Source organism: Schistocerca gregaria, chromosome 8 (genome assembly GCF_023897955.1).
Source record: "Schistocerca gregaria isolate iqSchGreg1 chromosome 8, iqSchGreg1.2, whole genome shotgun sequence".
NCBI lineage: Eukaryota > Metazoa > Arthropoda > Insecta > Orthoptera > Acrididae > Schistocerca > Schistocerca gregaria.
Window position 1 is genome coordinate 400476645 of NC_064927.1, and position 20343 is coordinate 400496987.

Genomic DNA, 20343 nt, shown 5'->3' on the forward strand with positions numbered 1-20343 from the left:
TTGGATGTGAAGGATTCTGATACCAGTTACCGCTGTGTTTTGTTTCATTCAGATGGATGGTTATTGTTGATATGTGGTATTTTCTGGTTTTTAGTGCTGCCATGTGGTCTCTGAATCTAATTTCAAATGATCCACCTGTCTGGCCTATGTAGAAGCAGTCACAATCCCGACATTCAATTTTGTACACACCTGTATGATGAAGCGGGTTTTGTGTGCTAATATTGTGGGGTAACTTCTGCCCAATCTTATTGTCTGTGGTAGAGATATGCTTATGCCTTTTCGTTTGAAAACATTGACAATCTGATATAAAATGTTACCTAAGATGGGATTGTGTGGAAGGTGTTGTTTTCTTTTTGTTTCTTGTGATATGATTGCTTTGCCACTATTGAGTGTCTTAGTGTGTCTACTATGGAGCTGTTATAATCATTTGCCATAGCTGTTTGTTTGTTATTTCAATTTCTAGTACACATTTCTCTTCAGAGAGTGGCAGTTGGATCGGTCTGTTGATCATGTACCGGAATGCTGCCATTTTGTGGGCTATGGGTGACAAGAGGAGTTGTGAATTGTAGTATGTGTTGTAGTAGGCTTCCGATAAACTTCAAACTGATGTCTGTTATTCTTTATTCTAATGGTAAGATCTTAAAAGTTTATACTGTCAACTACTTGGTGCTCAATTGTGAATTTATCGACATAAAAGTTCTCTGGGTGTGGTACCGTGTCATAATGTATAAATCTATTGCTGCTGCATTATGCCGCGGTACCACACCGAGAAAACTTTTACGTCGACTGACTCTGGCCACGGAAGCCTAAGAAATTATGTGAATTTTATGTTTTCATGTGAGTAATTGTTTCAACTCACTGATGTCATCTTTTGTGCCTCTGATTAAAATAATGGTCTCATCTACATGTCTGTAATAGTAGACGATATTTTTGAGGAGGCTGTGATTGGAATTCAGGATTTTGTCTTCTAAATTACTTACAAATATTTCACCTGACAATCCAGAAAGGTCTGAGCCGACTGCTAGGCCATCTGTTTGTAGATTTTATTGTCAAATTTATAATGCAGGATGTTTATAAATGTTTATAAATGAGTATCTGGGTTTTAACGCTTTATAATATTTACTGCATTAAACTTACAGTTAAAATGATATGCCAAATGAAATAGCAACGCAAAAAGTTTTACCAAGAACCTTATAAATGCTCAATGTGAGCACCATTTATCACACGGCACGCATCAAGTCCATAGCCGAGTTCTTCACAAACGTTGATAAGTGTGTCTTCATTGATTATAGCAACAGCTGCTTCAATCCGGTTTCTTAATTCAATAAGGTTTGCTGGTAGCGGAGACACGAACACACGATCCTTGATGAAGCCCCAAAGGAAAAAAATCGCATGGCGTTAGGTCGGGTGAACTTGGAGGCCATGCAAAGCAAGCCCTGTCATTGGACCCCTTGCGGCCTATCCAGAGCTTGGGTACAGTGAATTTCCACCAGTCGCTGTTTGGAAAATTTTAAGAAAACGCGTACAACTACGTCCTTACCGTTTACAATTATTAGAGGCTCTAAAGCCGGCACACCATCGATTATGTACCAACTTCGCAAACGAAATGTTGTTTCATCAGGAGGAAGATTTTCTGGATCATGTTGTCTTCAGTGATGAATCGACCCTTCACCTTAGTGGACATGTTAACACTCACAATGTGCGCATCTGGGGCTCAGAAAATCCTCACGAGGTGATGCAAGTGCAACGAGATTCCCCTAAAGTGACTGTTTTTTTGTGCCGAATCCCGACGGAAATTTTATGGGTCTTTCTTTTTTGGTGAACCTACTGTAACTTCCACTTCCTACCTTGATACTACTCTTCCCTCAGTTGGAAGAAGATGAGCCAGAGAACTTCATTTTCCAGAAAGATGGTGCGCCACCTCACTGGCATAGCGAAGTACCCGATTGGTTGAACTTCACTGCACCCAAGCGCTGGATAGGCCACAAGGGGCCCAATGACAGTGCTTGCTTTGCATGGCCTCCACGTTCACCCGACCTAACGCCATGCGATTTAATGTAATGTAACAAATATTATAAAGCGTTAAAACCCCTATATTGATTTATAAACACCCTGTAGTTGCGTAAGAGGTGCATTCAAGTTCTGAGGCCTCCGATTTTTTTTCTCTGAACTAGAAAGAGATGGAAACATGTGCATCATTTTGAAATGAGCCCACGTTCATTGTCAATACGTCCCAGAGATGGCAGCACCGTACGGCAGATGGAATTTTACCGCCAGCGGCGAGAATGAGAACTGTTTTAAATACTTAAAATGGCGACGTTTTCCTTGCTTGAATAGCGTACAATCATTCGTTTTCTGAATTTTCGTGGTGTGAAACCAATTAAAATTCATCGACAGTTGAAGAAGACATGTCGTGAGGGAGTTATGGACGTGTCGAAAGCGCGTTCGTGGGTGTGACAGTTTAATGAAGGCAGAACATCATGTGACAATAAACCGAAACAACCTCGGGCTCACAAAAGCTGGTCTGACGACATGATCGAGAAAGGGGAGAGAATTGTTTTGGGGGATCGCCGAATGACTGTTGAACAGATCGCCTCCAGAGTTGGCATTTCTGTGGGTTCTGTGCACACAATCCTGCAAGACGACCTGAAAATGCGAAAAGTGTCATTCAGGTGGGTGCCACGAATGCTGACGGACGACCACATGGCTGCCCGTGTGGCATGTTGCCAAGCAATGTTGACGCGCAACGACAGCATGAATGGGACTTTCTTTTCGTCGGTTGTGACAATGGATGAGACGTGGATGCCATTTTTCAATCCAGACACAAAGCGCCAGTCAGCTCAATGGAAGAACACAGATTCACCGCCACCAAAAACATTTCGGGTAACCGCCAGTGCTGAAAAAATGATGGTGTCCATGTTCTGGGACAGCGAGGGCGTAATCCTTACCCATTGCGTTCCAAAGGGCACTACGGTAACAGGTACATCCTACGAAAATGTTTTGAAGAACAAATTCCTTCCTACACTGCAACAAAAACGTCCAACAAAGGCTGTGCGTGTGCTGTTTCACCAAGACAACGCACCCGCACATCGGGCTAACGTTACGCAACAGTTTCTTCGTGATAACAACTTTGAAGTGATTCCTCATGCTTCCTACTCACCTGACGTGGCTCCTAGTGACTTTTGGCTTTTTTCAAGAATGAAAGACACTCTCCGTGGCCGCACATTCACCACCCGTGCTGCTATTGCCTCAGCGATTTTCCAGTGGTCAAAACAGACTCCTAAAGAAGCCTTGGCCGCTGCCATGGAATCATGGCGTCAGCGTTGTGAAAAATGTGTACGTCTGCAGGGTGATTACGTCGAGACGTAACGCCAGTTTCATCGATTTCGGGTGAGTAGTTAATTAGAAAAAAAAATCGGAGGCCTTAGAACTTGAATGCACGTCGTAAAAGTGTGAATTCGAGCTGGACCATTAGTAGTAATGTGAGTTGAAGAGAATTCTTTTTGTTTTTGTAGGTTGTCATTGATTATCTGTAGTGTGGGACCTGTCGGCACAGAGGGATAAAGGTTTTGTATGTCAAATGAAACAAGTGTGGCTCAATCAGGTACTCCCATGTTTTTAACATGTATAAATTCTACTGTGTTTTTAAGTGTTCTCCCATTATTGAATGTGTATACTTCCTTGAGAATTGTGAAGAGCATTTTGTTGAGTTTTAATGTTGGGCTGTTCCGGCAGTTCACTATCAGGATTTTAGTGAACTGTAGGAGGCAGCATAAAAGACCGTCGTTCGAACTGAATCTTTCTCTGTATCAGTTAGGATTGATAGGGGACCCAAAGCAGAGTAGCTCAATTCGGTTACAGGCTCATTTAGTGTCCATGTAAGCGTCACGAAAATTATCAACCAATACCAGTGGAACGCACTACAAGAGAATCATTCTACATCTCGCAGAAGTTTACTGTTAAAGTAGCGAGAGAGTATATTTCTAGAAGGAATCAAATATATTGCCTTGAAAGACCATGAATACAAAACTAGAGAGATTTCCAACCCACACAGACACTTATCGGAAATCAGGCTTCCGTGAACCAGTCGCGACTGGAACAGGAAAGGGGGGACACGACACTAGAACGTAAAGTACTCTCCGCCACACACCGCAAGGTGGCTCGCGGTGTGTAGATGTATATGTAGATGTAGATACAGTATATTTTGTGATAACATTAAAAAGTTCACTAGCAAACAAATTGTTCAAAGAAGAATCACACAACTCTTATTGGTAGTTCGTTGTTACCCCCCCCCCCCCCCCCTCCCCCACTGAGCTCCGAGCTCAAGGTTTGTAATATACACTGCAGGCCATTAAGATTGCTACACGAAGAAGATGACGTGCTACAGACGTGAAATTTAGCCGACAGGCAGAAGATACTGTGATATACAAATCAGAGCATTCACACAGGGTTGGCGCCGGTCGCGACACCTATAACGTGCTGACATGAAGATCGTTTCCAACCGATTTCTCATGATTTCGAATACACAAACAGCAGTTCACCGGCGTTGCCTGGTGGAACGTTGCTGTGATGCCTCGCGTAAGCAGGAGAAATGCGTACCATCACGTTTCCGACTTTGCTAAAGGTCGGGTTGTAGCCTATCGCGATTGCGGTTTATCGTAGCGCGATATTGCTGCTCGCGTTGGTCGAGATCCAACGACTGTTAGCAGAATATGGAATCGGTGTGTTCAGCAGAATAATACTTAACGCCGTGCTGGATCCGAACGCCCTCGTTTCAATAGCACTCGAGATGATAAGCATCTTATCCGCATGGCTGTAACGGATCGTGCAGCCAGGTCTCGATCGCTGAGTCAACAGATGGGGGCGTTTGCAAGACAACAACCATATGCACGAACAGTTCGACGATGTTTGCAGCAGCATGGACTATCAGCTTGGAGACTATGGCTGCGGTTACCCTTGGCGCTGCACCACAGACAGGAGCGCCTTCGATGGTGTACTGAACGACTAACCTGGGTGCACGAATGGCAAAACGTCATGCAGTTTATGTTTACAGCATCATGATAGTCGCATCCGTGTTTGGCGACATCGCGATAAGCGCACTTTGGAAGCGTGTATTCGTCACCGCCATACTGGCCTAACACCCGGCGTGTGGGGGTACCATTGGTTACACGTCCCGGTCACCTCTTGTTCCCACTGATGGTGCTTTGAACAGTGGACGTTACATTTCAGATGTGTTACAATCCGTCGCTCTACCCTTCATTCGATCCCTGCGAAACCCTACATTTCAGCAGGATAATGCATGGCCTCATGTTTCAGGTCCTGTACGGGCGTTTCTGGATACAGAAAATGTTAGACTGCTGCCCTGGCCAGCACATTCTCCAAATCTGTCAGCAACTGAAAATGCCTGGTCAAGGGTGGCCGAGCAACTGGATCGTCACAATACGCCAGTCACTACTCTTGATGAACTGTGGCATCGTGTCGAAGCTGCATGGGCAGCTGTACCTGTACACGCCATCCAAGCTCTGTTTCACTCAATGCCCAGGCGTATCTTGGCCGTTATTACGGCCAGAGGTGGTTGTTCTGGGTACTGATTTCTCAGGATCTGGTATAACATATTTTTCCAACGCATATCCATTTATCACCTGCATTTTTTCTTGATGTGCCAATTTTAATGGCCAGAAGTGTGATATATAAGAACGACTGACAGGTACGGCTCACACCAAAGCATGCATAGAAACACCGGCAAGTTTGTCACTGACTTTATTGCATCGCAGGTACATAATCGGCCTTCCCTTGATCCCGGTGATGGAGTCGCGCGGCATGCATACGTGGGTCAGCGCCAATGCCATGGCCGGAATTTGCTGCGTCGTCGTCTGGTCATGCAGCCTTGCAGACGCATCACTCCTAATCACACGACGGCTAAGGGGTCGCCGCGTGTGCTGTGCGAAATTTACAAGAATTCCAGAAATTCACGTCTATATTTATTCGTGGCGCAGCATCATGTCTTTTTATCATAAACATCTTTCACAATACTGTTTAGGCCATATGAAACTTAATTCCAATTTTGGACACGAGGGACAAATCTGGCACTGTGAATGTAAAAAAGAAGTATAGAAATGATTCCACATGTTACGGATTAGGAAAAGGAAGTGGGCAGAAAAGGTCAAAGAAGTGACTAAGGTATAATGTTGATTTTATTATTAACTGTTGCTTATACACTTTGTTCAATCTGAGCACCGGAGGAGTCGATGAGATGCTGCATCCATAAAACGAGGTGATCAACCGTCGCTCTCAGCAGTTCCAGTAGAATCTGAGCAACGTGTTTCTGTAAATTGGCCTTCAGATTAGGTAGAGGCCGAACATGTCCCCTGGTAAACGCGTTATTTTAGATATCCCAAGAGGTAGTCACGTGGATTCACGGCAGATGATCTTGGGGGCCATGCATTTGGATACCCTGCGGAGATGACACATTCGTGGAAAATTGCATTACGGAGATCGTTCACTGGGTGAGCGACATGTTGTGTTGCCCCATCTTGCATGAAAACAGTGGTTTCCACACAGTTACACTGTCCCAAAACAGGAATCACATGCTGTACAAGGAGGATTCTTTAACACACTGCTGTCCACAGTACGCTTAACGGGCCCTGTAGATGAACTGTCTTCAAAGGAGATAGGATGAGACTGAAAGTGCTTGTGATTACACACCACACAGTCACATCCGGCGAATTCAATGGGCCGCCCGTTGTGGCCGAGCGGTTCTAGGCGCTTCAGGCCGGAACCACGTGACTGCTACGGTCGCATGTTCCAATCCTGCCTTGGGCATGGATTTGTGTGATGTCCTTAGGTTAGTTATGTTTAAATAGTTCTAAGTTCTAGGGGACTAATGGCCTCAGCTGTTAAGTCCCATAGTGCTCAGAGCCATTTTGAATTCAATGGTTTCTAACATTCATGGTGGTGTCTGTTTGTTCTATATCGTGTCTCCCTACCACTTTCGCGCAATGACGCTCTGAGCGTGTTTTTTAGGGAATTGACTAGTTTGAACCTGGGACCTGTTGGTGGTAAGGAGCCGCCAGACCACACATGACATGTAGAATTCAGAAGAGTTCAGTGAGACTAGCGATGACATAACCAAATACTTAATTATCTCAGCGTCAGCTCCACTGCACTCCCTGTAAAAGAATCTTAATACTAACTAAATTTAGTGGAAGGGGTTCAAGGCTTTCCTATTTTTAGTTAGCTGGTAAAATAACGTCGAAAAAACAGTTAAGTTTACCATTGGAAATTTTATTCTACTCACAAAACATTGTTTATACATTGCACTATTAATAAAAGGAAGTGTTTTAATACAGGATGGTAAAAACCAACTTCGTTCAACAAAAATGTAAACGAATATTACCTGAATGGGTTTCCAAGTTCTACAATGGATCGAAGGATGACCTATGCCATATCACATCTATAATCTAGGTTTAAATTAAGTTTCACAAAAGAGAAAACTATCAAAATGGTCTACAGTGACCCTCAATTATCTTTAATTACTAATCTAATTTGTCGTAAACTACAGTGGCTGAAGTGGCTTCTCAGTAACTATATAACAGAAAAATCATCGCGTTTAAGATTTTTATTTCAAGTGGCAAATGTGAACACCATGAGCTTTAATTGACGATCGACACTAGTATTACGCAAAAAGGGCGTCTAACAGATGAGACTTCTGCAGTTCTGAGTGAAGCCTTATGCGCTCAAAAATGCGGCATCGCGTGCGTTCATTACCTTGTCGGTGATTAGGCAGCGTCAGGGCGGCGATGGGCAGCACAGCTCCGCTCACCTCGCCATCTCGGAACTAACTCTTCTCCTAACTTCTCCTTACTACCATTTACCAAAGTTGGTTTAAAAAAAAAACTATCTGACTGTGTTTTCATCTGACCAATGAGGGTCTCAATGTTAATCTTAAGCTCCGCCTACAAAAATTCTGTCTATCCAATGAGAAACGTTATACTTTTCGTGGTGGGGCAATGTTTTTAAAGTTTGCAACGTAACAGAGACGCGAAAAAGTCTCACGCTAAAACTTGCAGCTGGTGTGGTCCTTTTAGCGTTATCATAAGATCAATACTGTTCTTCTGGACGGCTCTATCTTTTAACATGTTCTGGGGGGTGGTCCTAACGTAACAGAGACGCGAAAAAGTCTCACGCTAAAACTTGCGGGTGGTGTGGCCCTTTTTGTGTTATCGTAAGATCTATACTGTTTTTCTGGAGGGCTCTAGCTTTTAAGATGGGCTGGCGGGTGGTCCTTGATGTAACAGAGACACGAAAAAGTCTCATGCTAAAACTTGCGGGTGGTGTCGTCCTAATGGTTAGCTGGCGACGTGGGTGTCCAGTCCGTCCCTAATCGTAGGGCCTTCTAGCTTAACACGGTTCTGCTCTCAGCTTCTGCTCTCGTTTCTCCCCTCGGAACTGCGTCTGTCTCACGGTGGAAAGGCATGACATGCATTTAGGCATTCTTGTGTTAGTCTGTGGTATTCCATTTGCTCACTCGTTACTCGTATTACATTGGTTAATTTAATGTCACGATTTATTCGGAGCTATGTGACATACTACTGGATTTGCTTATCATGTCAGGGTTTTCATGGAAGGTGTTGGATTTGCCTGACACCTTACAGGTTCTTTGTGCACAACACATGGCTTAACAATACCTGAAATACTGCAGTTCTGAGAATTCACTGCACCCCTGTAGAGTAAAATGTGGCTTTTCACTCTGTGGAATATTGCCCAGCTACATGTCATCAGTTTCAGTCCTTGCCAGAAACCAAAGAGCAAATTTAAAGCATTGCTACGGATCGTGAGATTTCAGTTGCTGCACCATCTGGATCTTGCATAGCTACAAGTATAATACAGACTGCAAAATTTTCCTGTACTGTAAACCATGGGATGGACAAGTCTTGCGACGCTGCACGAGCACTATCACTACCTGGGGCATGTGCTGCATGGTCAGTTACAGTAACAGCAACGATGTCAACAACTGCGACCGGGATAGGGCGCCTTCCTCTTCCAGTTGCACAACAAACTCACCCATCTTTTTGAATTTAATTATCATCTCCTTTAAGGGGGGACGTTGGTGAAACTGACCCAAAATGTCAATTTTCGATTTATTTTTTATTTGTTATTACATTTCATTGACAATAAGTTCCCAAAGTTTCAATGTTGCAATCGCATCCAAAGGGCCTGAAACTTAATTAAAAGTGTGACGCAGCCTCACTGCCACGCCCACCTTTTGAAGCAGCACTTCAATAAAAGCTGAAACGTCCCCTTTGAAAAATTATTCAAGACTGTGCTTAAACTGACACACAGTATTTTTTTAGCGCAACGCAGTCTGACTTCCAAAAATCCCTACAAGAGAGTGGCCCTGACTAACATTCACCTATACGTTTCACAAATCACTTATCTCACAAAAATCTTCGTTACTCAAGCTACTGCAATTCAGCGAGCGCCACTACTGCCACCTAAATAAAAGATTCAAACTACAGAAGGCACTAACTACTGATAGGCATAGTTAGCGAATGAAAGATTTTAATAGTGAACAAACAATGTATTTACCTTAATAGTCATAATATGTTCATGACATCCATTCTAACAAATTTCAAATCTCCGCCATCTCTCTCCCCACGTCCACCACTGCTGGCGGCTCACCTCCAACTGCGCAACGCTACGCGCTGTTATCATCCAGCTGCCGCTGCCCAACACTACAATGGCAGACAACAATGCAAACCAGCCACAGACTGCACACGGCACAGCCAGTGATTTTCATACAGATCGCTACGTGGCGGCGGCGTTACCAATAAAAAAAACCTAAACAGCCTACTTACAAAGCTCAGTGATCAACGATTCTGTGTATTACTTTCAATCAAACGTGTGCGGGATACATCAAGCCCACTTACAGGTTTCTCGCCGAGCCTGCACTGCTCAAAAAGTGTGTTCATGGCAAAACCCAAAATGCGAATGAGTCTCTAAATTCACTCATACGGAAACGATGCCCTAAAAACACGCCGGCCGCGGTGGTCTCGCTGTTCTAGGCGCGCAGTCCGGGACCGCGCGACTGCTACGGTCGCAGGTTCGAATCCTGCCTCGGGCATGGATGTGTGTGATGTCCTTAGGTTAGTTAGGTTTAAGTAGTTCTAAGTTCTAGGGGACTGATACCGCAGCTGTTAAGTCCCACAGTGCTCAGAGCCATTTGAACCCTAAAAACACATTTGCATCTTCTACAGTTGCCAGAATTGCAACTTATAATGCAGTTATTGTATTTAATGATGCGAACGTCGGGATGATGAAGGTATTAGAAAGAGTGGGCTTCAAGATAGGAAGTTTTACTCAAGACTTTCTGAGAAAAATAGATTTACAGCGCGTCTCTGCAGTTGAAGAGTCAGTTGAAGACCTGGTAAAGGAAAGAAGACAGACAACAAGAAACCAGAAGAGAACCATTGAAGGGAAAGACGACCCAGAGTACGTATTTCTGTAAACCTAATAAACGTTGTCTGAAGAGAAAATTTTGAAATTCTGATTACAAGCTGAGATATGGGGCAAAGTGCTCGGAATTTTGCATGAATTTCAAATTGTACTTGTGGAATTATAATTTAAAAATTATGAAAATTCTCCTATTTGACCTATTCCAAAAGACCCATAAGAGAAGCTTACAACATGTAAAGAGATGAAACAGAGAAATTTTTGTAGAAATCTCTTGAATTCTTTCTGAGAAAAAGGAATATACATTATTTTTTTTGAAAATAAAACCTCAAATTTCTTTCAAAAAAAAGTTGAGTATACATAGTGATAGGATTTTATATGCAAATTTGTTACTTTTATGTAAAGTGTGGTTCAAAATTTCATTGCAATATTTCCAAAACTGTGGATTTTGACCATTTTTAAATAGAGAGTGTTTTTCATCAACATCCCCCCCTTAAACTATTTAATGATATCGGGTGCCTCCACAGACTCTTCAGTCGGCGACGCTCTCTCAATGCAGCACCGTAATTACTGCGTTCGCATGAAGCAGTTTCGTTAACAGTGCACGGTCCCTCCCCTCGATAGTTATACTGTTTACACACGTTATGGCTTGTCAAATGGTAGATACCCTAATGCCTTAACGCAGAACCGCTTCACGCTGGACAACAAATTCCAGCTGTGGCCATCCGTCAGGCGCAAATCTGACACTGTACACTGTTTGCATGACGGTACGACAACCACGCTGTCATTTGACATGACATAACGTCAGTGAGCAGTGTGGCTATCGAGAAGATAGACTGTGTGCTGTTACATAAACTGTTTTACAGTGCTGCTTTGAGAGAGGATCGCCGACTGAAAGGCCTGAGGACAGGAGTGGTTTAGAGAAGACATGGCTGAGCTTGATGTGGCAACTGGAAGAGGAAGGCCCCTATCTTGATGGAAGCTGTTGATGAGGATACCCTTGATGTAACTGACCGTGCAGCACGCGCCCTAGTAGAGCTAGGGCTTGCGCAGTCTACGAGACTTGTCCATCCTAGGTTCGACAGTAGAGAAAGTTATGCGGTCGATTTTACAATGGTACCCATTCAAGGTCAAGATGGTGCAGCAACTAAAACCTCATGATCGGCATCATTGTCTTAAATTTGCTGTTTGATTTCTGGTACGAATCGAAGTTGATGACATGTAGCCGGACATTATTCTATGGAGTTACAAGGGTTCAGTGAATACTGAGTACCGCCGAATTTGGGGTGCTGTTAAGCCGTTTGTTGTGCAAAAATAGGCACTGCACTCGCCGGACGTGACTGTGTGGTCTGGATTCGCAAGCACCTTTATCCTCATTCGTTCTTCCTTGAAGAGAATTCACCCCTAGCGCCTGTCAAGTATACTGTGACGGCAGTACGTTATCAAGACCTCCTTGTAGAATGTGTGAGAGCCGGTCGCAGTGCCGAGCGGTTCCAGGCGCTTCGGTCTCGAACCGCGCGATCGGTACGGTAACAGGACCGAAACCTGCCTCGGGCATGGATGTGTGTGATGTTCTTAGATTAGTTAGGTTTCAGTAGTTCTAACTCCTAGGGAACTTATGACCTCAGATGTTAAGTTCCTTAGTGCTCAGAGCCAAGTGAAACATTTTTTAGGGTATGTGATTCCTGCTTTGGAAGAGTGCAACTGTGCGGAAACCACTGGTTTGATGCAAGATGGGGCAACACCTCATCTTGTTCGTCCAGTGAAAGATCTACTTAACGCAATAATCCATGCAATTCCTCCTGGCGGTTGCTCAGGCGGGAGGAGGTGGCCCTCACACGTCTTCGGATCGGGCACTGTCCTCTCACACATAGCTTTATATACGGCGGGAGGATCCTCCGTTTTGTGATGCTTGTGGTGTGAACATCTCTATCCGGCACATTTTAACAGACTGCATTTTATACCGTGATGCACGGGTAGAAGCACAAGTTGACGGCGATCTGCCTTCTGTTTTAGCTAATGATGAGACGTGTGTGTCTAGGGTTTTTAAGTTTTGTGATGTGTCTGGACTCTGGCCTAAACTTTTAGGCTGGAGGTTTTAGTGTATTGCAGAGTGGCTGACTCCTCCCCTTTTTTCCTTGCGGTCAGCCAGCCACTTCCATCTGCTACATTGTTTTAGCTCCCTCAATTATTTTCTTCCTGTGTTGTCCATGTTTTACTGCTGACGCTCTGCTTCATCCCACGCTTTGGTGTGGGTGAGCACATGTTTTTCAACGATTGTTACCCATGTTTCCTGTTTCGTTTTATATTCTTGTTCTGGGATTTTTCTTGACACCCGTCTCACTACGTTACTGAACTGGCGCTGAAGACCTTGCTGCCGTGCGCCCAAAACCCCTCTACTACTACTACTGCAATAATCCACAAACGTAATATTTCCACACTTTATCCAGATGGATGGTCCCCTTACTGTGGCTAAGGAAACACTAAATGCTGAAAGATATGAATCATTTTACAGCACTTTGCACTGTGTACAGTAGAGGGATAGTCTGGAGACGATGATTGTACTAACAGTCACAAAGCAGCGTCTATGAGACAATGGTTTGTGGATAGCAAAATTCCTTAAACTGACAGGCCTGCCCACAGATACGATCTGAACTCAATGGAACACCTTTGCGATGAGTTAGAACGACGACTTCTCTACAGACCCCTGCGTCCAAGATCACTACCTCCTCTGGTGTCGGCTCTTGTAGAAGCATGGGCTAGTCTACTTCCAGACATTGACACATCATAGAGTCGCTGGCAGAGTCGAAGCCACACTCCATATTAATGTCACTATTAGGTGCCGGACGTTGTGTCTTTTGTATATTATAACTAACTGACATGCCTAATACAAAAGACTGATTTCCTATTTCTCTTTCCAGATACAGCTGGCCTGTTTGACCTTGGCACCGCCAGTGATTTTGCAGTACTCCTCAAGTTGCAGAAATTCGGAACATACTCCTGTGAAACTTTTCTGCAACATGAGAACGTGAAGAAACTGTTTAGCTCCAACGAAAAGTACGATGTCATGATCATAGAAATATTCTTCTGCGAGTGCTTCCTGGCCCTGTCTCACATATTTAAGATACCAGTGATCCAGTTCGCCACATTCTCGCCGCCGGCGTGGATGGGCGACGTCGTCGGGAATCCAAGTCCGCCCGCCTACGTCCCCGAACCATTCCTGGAATACTCCGACCACATGACTTTCTTCCAGCGGCTGCACAACACGGTGTTCAGCACTTACTGCAGGGTGGTTCGAAATTTGTACTACATGCCCAGCCAGGACGCCATCGTAAGGCGGTACGTGGATGATCCTACCTTGCCCAGTCTGCTGGAGATAGAGAGGAAGTCGTCGATGCTGTTGGCGAACAGTCATTTCAGTGTGCTGCACCCCAGGCCGCTCCTTCCAGCGATGGTCGAGGTCGGAGGAATGCATGTCAGCCCTCCCAAGAAGCTGCCAGAGGTGAGTGACAAATTAAATTCCAGGTGTCCCTTCAGTGGTGTTGGCATACTTAAATCCTAGCTTTGATACTTCACTGTATCGTTTACACAAAAAGTGGCATTACATCGCATCTACATAGTAGACAGCTGTGCGAAGTATTCTTCCAAGAGTGTGTGTATGATGAGAAGACCGCACGTATATCTGAGTTGATATTTAATGGCCATTCACCCTATACGACCTGTGTACACGAAGCAGTGATATTATCCTATAGAAGCGATGTGAAATCCACTCATCAAAGCTGGCGATTTTGTCTCCATAGCGTACCCCGTATCACATCTGACTACCATACACACTTTGTGATCAAAAGTATCCGGGCACCTCCAGAAACATACTTCTTTATATTAGGTGCATTCTGCTGCCACCTGCTGCCAGGTACTCCATATCAGCGACCTCAGTAGCCATTAGACATCGTGAGAGAGCAGAACGGGGCGCTCCGCGAAACTCACGGACTTTCGAACGTGGTCACTTGTGTCATAAGTCTGTATGTGATATTTCCACACTCCTAAACACTCCTAGGTCCACTGTTTCCGATGTGATAGTGAAGTGGAAACATGGACACGTACAGCACAAAAGCGTATGTCCGACCTCGTCTGTTGATTGTCAGAGACCGCTGACAGTCGAAGAGGGTCGTAATGTGTAATATATAATAGGCAGACCATCACACAGAAATTCCAAACAGCATCAGCATCCACTGCAAGAACTATGACAGTTAGGCGGCTGCTCATAAGCCACACATCTCGCCTGTAAATGCCAAACGACGTCTCGCTTGGTGTAAGGAGCGTAAACACTGGACGATTGAACAGTGGAAAAACGTTATGTGGAGTGACGAATCGCGGTACACAATGTGGCGATCCGATGGCAGGATGTGGGTATGGCGAATGCCCGGTGAACGTTATCTGCCAGCGTGTGTAGTGCCAACAGTAAAATTCGGAGGAGGTGGTGTAATGGTGTGTCGTGTTTTTCATGGAGAGTGCAAAATGGTTCAAATGGCTCTGAGCACTATGGGACTCAACTTCTGAGGTCATCAGTCCCCTAGAACTTAGAACTACTTAAACCTAACTAACCTAAGGACATCACACACATCAATGCCCGAGGCAGGATTCGAACCTGCGACCGTAGCAGTCTCGCGGTTCCAGACTGTAGCGCCTAGAACCGCACGGCCACTCCGGCCGGCTGGAGAGTGCATGCACCCCTTGCTGTTTTGCGTGGCACTATCACAGCACAGGCCTACATTGATGTTTTAAGCAACTTCTTGCTTCCCACTGTTGAAGAGCAATTCGGGGATGGCGATTGCACTATTCGTAATGCATGGCCTGTGGCGGTTGACTGGCCTGCACAGAGTCCAGATCTGGATCCTATAGAACTTATTTGGGATGTTTTGGAACGCCGACATCGTGCCAGGCCTCGCCCACAGACAGCGATACCTCTCCTCAGTGCAACATTCCATGAAGAATGGGCTGCCGTTCCCCAAGAAACCTTCCAGCACCTGACTGAACGCATGCCTGCGAGAGAGGAAGCTGTCATCAAGGCTAAGGGTGGGCTAACCCCATATTGAAATCCAGCATTAATGGGGAGGGCGCCACGAGCTAGTTAGGCATTTTCAGTCAGGTGTCCGGATACTTTTGTTCACACGCTGAATAGTATCATATTCCAGTTGTGAAGCAACCTGAATAAGACGTATCGGCTCAGAGATCGGAAAACGGTCAACTGCCGGGGGGATGGGGTGGGGGATACATGTCCATCCATGCCTCTCCTAAATGACTCCTAGAAAAGTCATGAGGACCTGACCGCAGATTTAAGTTTTCTACGCTTTTTGCATACAGGATCGTTCAGATTCCCAGTTATTTGGTGTTCTAAGTTAATTAATATTTGATGTTCTCCTACTGTATTATTACTGGATCAGATTAGAACTTATAAAGTGTCATGTCAGAGGTTCCAATGACATCGGCAACCCTCTCCCAATACGTCTCTCATCGAACACATACATGATATATTCCATTGTATGTTTTGCGAAATACACACTAAGACAGGAAAATCAACGCACCACGGAGGAATTATCCGTATTGGACGGAAATCGGTAGACGCTCTGCACATATATAAGTAAACAAATGATTTTATATTCAGAAATTTATTCAAGAGAAAGAGCTTCACAAGTCGAACAAGTCAATAACGTTTTGGTCTACCCTTGCCCCTTATGCAAGCAGTTATTCGGCTTACAATTAGAATTGAATTGACAGAGATGTTGGATATCTTCCTGAGGGGTAGGTTGCCACGTTCTGTCCGACTGCTGCGCTAGGCGAAAGGAGTGACGTAGCTTATAGAAAAGTTGAAGCAAAGCAAGCGCTGTATCATGTATAAGATACAGAGGCGAGCGAGTGCACGGGACTTACCCTAGTTCACTGCTAGTAGCGTCACGTCATCGTAACGCGCCTGCATATAGTATTGCACCACATTTAACATAAAAGTAAAAATTAAGATTTGTGTGTAAAACTTTGTTAAAGTATAGTTCTATGTAATAATGTTTCAGGTAACAAATCTTAATGTTATAAAATTAGTAGTTTACGTAAAATTCACGTTTTGAAAGAAAAATAGGAGGCGCTAAATAATGACGCTAGGAAGCCAAAATTTGGTGAGAAGGTGCAGTAAGAAGTCATTAATGAGTGGTGCTGGTTTCCAAAACCATAAAACTAAAATTGACTCCAGAATCCGCGTTTTTCGGAAAAATCAGAGGCGCGAAATAATAGAGCTACAATATTGAAAATTGGTAGGATGCTTCAGTTCACCCTAATAATAATAATGGAAATACCACAATCAGTTACCTCTTCTAGTTTTTTAGTAATTTAGTAAAAACTACTTTTGTGAGTAAAATGTACATAAGCATTATAGATTAAGTACTTTAAATTTTAATGATAAAACAAATTCTTTAAGACCAATGATCAGATAGGACAATTAACAAAGCTACACCAAGTTTTAGTCTTGTAGCATAATTAACAGCTGATACAAGTCTTGATAAAGCTATAGTTCAGAGGTAACAATCTACCGTTAGTTCCATTGTAAAAATTCTAGAGAGTAAAGTTTTAATTTTAGCGGGCTGAGATTTTCTACGTGCTTCTGTACTGCTCAGATGTATGTATACAAAAATTGAGAAGTTTGTAAAGCTATTATTAAATGTGATATTTAAGATTATGTGCCTGAGATAGCGATCATTTGGAGGCTGCAGGCATCTGCATAGGAACGGAAAGAACAGATGCTCTCTTGGCGGTACGCGCCGGAGCTATATAAAAAGAGCGGCAGAGGCAGTAGGAAGCTCACTCCGCATTAGACCAACGCCTAGTCCACGCGAGCTTAACGTCCGATCGCGCCTCGCCTCGGGTGACGTCATAGCGGGCTGTGACATGCGCGTACTTAGCAATGTAAACGGACATTGAAAATCGCGAGGACTGTACACCGTCCTGGATCGTTTAGACTTCGGTAACAAACTGTTATTGTGCCGTCCGTGTGAAGTATAATTCCGCGTGGCAAGTGGTGACTAACTCCACTTTTAAGGCGAGCATTAATCTTTTTTTTTAACATTATTGCGAACTATTAATAGAGCACCGTTAGTTAGAGTAATGAACTATTCGGGAGGAACTTGCTGTAGAAGTCGCCTCTGAACTATTAAACGATTGGCTGAATTAACAATATTTAATGTCTTTAGCATTTTCAGAAGTTTCGAGTAATTTGTGTGAGCCTTTAAGATAATAAAATCTTGTTTGGAACTTTAAATTTTATCGAAGCAGCCCTAATCCCGTGAAGAACTATGGATATTTTTCGTTTAGCTGGGCTGTACAGGAATGTGGCCGTGCAGACTGGGAACTAAGGTCAGTAAGTTTCCCTTCGCTTTCTGACTGGCCACCAAATTAGTTGCCAGGCTCGCGTGATTTAAGGTGGCAATGTTCAACTTTCATTCAACATTAAACAACGACTTCTTCGCCGTCCCACATATGTTGCATCGGCAATAGTCTGTTACGTGAAATGAACATTCAAACAACTCATTCGACAATTTCTTCGCCGCCCCACAAAGTCAAAACAATCTTCGGTGAAATTAAATGCGAGGATGGTAACATTAAGAGTGAAATGGGAATTCCACTGTTAAATTCAAAGGAGAGAGCAGATGGGTGGAAAGAGTACATGGAAGGCCTCTTTGAAAGAGAAGACTTTTCTCATGAGATAGAAGAAGTAACAGGAGTCGATGCAGATGAGACAGGGGACCCAGTAATGCAATCATAATTTAAAAGAGGTTTGGAAGGCTTGATATCAAATAAGGCAGAAAGCATAGATAACATTCCACCATAACTTCTAAAATCACTGGAGGAAGTGACTACAAAATTACTATTCAGGTTGGTGTGTAGAATATATGAGCCTGGCGATATACTAATTGATTTTAGGAAAAACATCATCCACATAATTCCGAACATTGCAGGAAATGACAAGTGCGAGAATTATCGCACAGTCGGTTTAACAGCTCCTGCATTTGAGTTGTTGACAGGAAAAGTATACCCAAGAATAGGAAAGAAAACTGAGGATGTGTTAGGTGACGATACGTTTGGCCTTAGGAGAGATAAGTGCACCATAGAGGCAGTTCCAACATTGCGGTTGTTAATGGAAGCAAGACTAAGAGAAAAATCAAGGTATATTCGCAGACTTTGTCGACCTCAAAAAAGCATTCGACAACTTAAAATGTGAAAAGGGAAATGCAAAGGCTCAGTGTAGATATAGTGGGACCAGTTAAGTGAAATGGAAATAAGACAAGGATTTCTGGTCAGATGAGTGTAGGGTAATATCAACAGCTGAGGAAATGGTAGAACGGAAGGTGGATTCGTTATGAACAGGAAGACATTGCAGAGAGTGTGTTACCGTGAATAGTTCAGTGATACGTTTCCTCTCATCAGAACCCACAGCAAACCAACACCGACAACGACAGTTCAGGCATAAATCCCGACGTCGCAAGCAGAAGATGAAGATACAGGAAAAACGTATGAGGATATTGACGGGTAATTCTGTATGTAAAGGGAGACGGAAAGGTAATAGTCATGGGGGACTGGAACGGGGTTGTAGGGGAAGCAATGGAAGATAGGTTTACTGAAGAATTTGGCCTTGGTACAAGGAATGAGAGGGAAGAAAGATTAATTGAGTACTGCAGTAAGTTCTGTTCCACAAGAGGATGACGTATACTTGGAAAAGGCCGGGATATACGAAAATATTCCAGTTCTATTACATCCTGATCAGATAGAGGTACTGGATTCTAAGGCGTGCCCAGGAGCAGATACAGACTCAGATCACAATTTAGTAGTGATGAAGAGTAGGCTGAAGTTTAAAGAAGTGTTATACGGAAGTACGAAGGAATGAAGAGATTTACTTGAAAGCTCTAAAGATATAAATACTGCATGGAATAGCTCAGTAGCCAGTTCGGTTGAAGCGGAATGGACATTTCTAAAAAGAGCAATCACAAAAGTTGGAAAGAAAACCGTCGGTATGAATAAATGTAACTGCAAAGAAACCATGGGTAACAGAAGAAATATTTCAGTTGATGGATGAAAGAAGGAAGCACAAAATGTTCAGGAAAATACAGAAATACAAGTCGCTCAGGAATGAAATAAGTAGGAAGTGCAGGGAAGTTAAGACGAAATGGCTGCACGAAAAATGTGGAGAAATCGAAAAAGAAATGATTGTCAGAATTACTGACTCAACATATAGGAAAATCAAAACAACCTTCGGTGAAATTAAAAGAAAGGATGGTAACATCAAGAGTGCAACGAAAATTCCACTGTTAAATGCACAGGAGAGGGCAGATAGATGCAAAGAGTACACTGAAGGCCTCTATGAGGGAGAGGATGTGTGTGATGTGATAGAAAAAGAAACAGAAGTTTATTTAGAAGAGATAGAGGCTCCAATATTAGGATCAGAATTTAAGACATCTTTGGAGGACTCAAGACCAAATAAGGCAGAAGAATTTCTAAAGTCACTGTCGTAAGTGAGTATAATGTATGAGTTTGGCGACACATCATTTGATTTTCTGAAAAAATATCAACCACAATTCCGAAGACTGCAATAGCTGACAAGAACAACAATTATCGCACAATCAGCTTAACATCTCATGCATCAAAGTTGCTCACACGAATAATATACAGAATAATATAAAAGAAAATTGAAGATGTGTTGGATGATGATTAATTTGGCTTTAGAAAAGGTAAAGCCAGCAGAGGGGCAGTTCTGCACTGCGGTTGATAATGAAAGCAAGGCTAAAGGAAAATCACGACACGTTCGTCGGATCTGTCGACCTGAAAATAGCCTTTGACAATGTCAAATGG

The 20343-nt window shown here is 43.5% G+C and overlaps 1 protein-coding gene across 1 annotated transcript in view; it reads left to right on the forward strand.

Annotated features, from left to right (window-relative positions):
• Window positions 1-20343, forward strand: part of LOC126284295 (UDP-glycosyltransferase UGT5-like) — a 207642-nt gene that overhangs the window by 137001 nt on the left and 50298 nt on the right. Inside the window, exon 3 of the mRNA XM_049983125.1 lies at window positions 13374-13954. Coding sequence (XP_049839082.1) covers window positions 13374-13954 — 581 coding nt within the window. The remainder of the gene's footprint in view (window positions 1-13373; window positions 13955-20343) is intronic.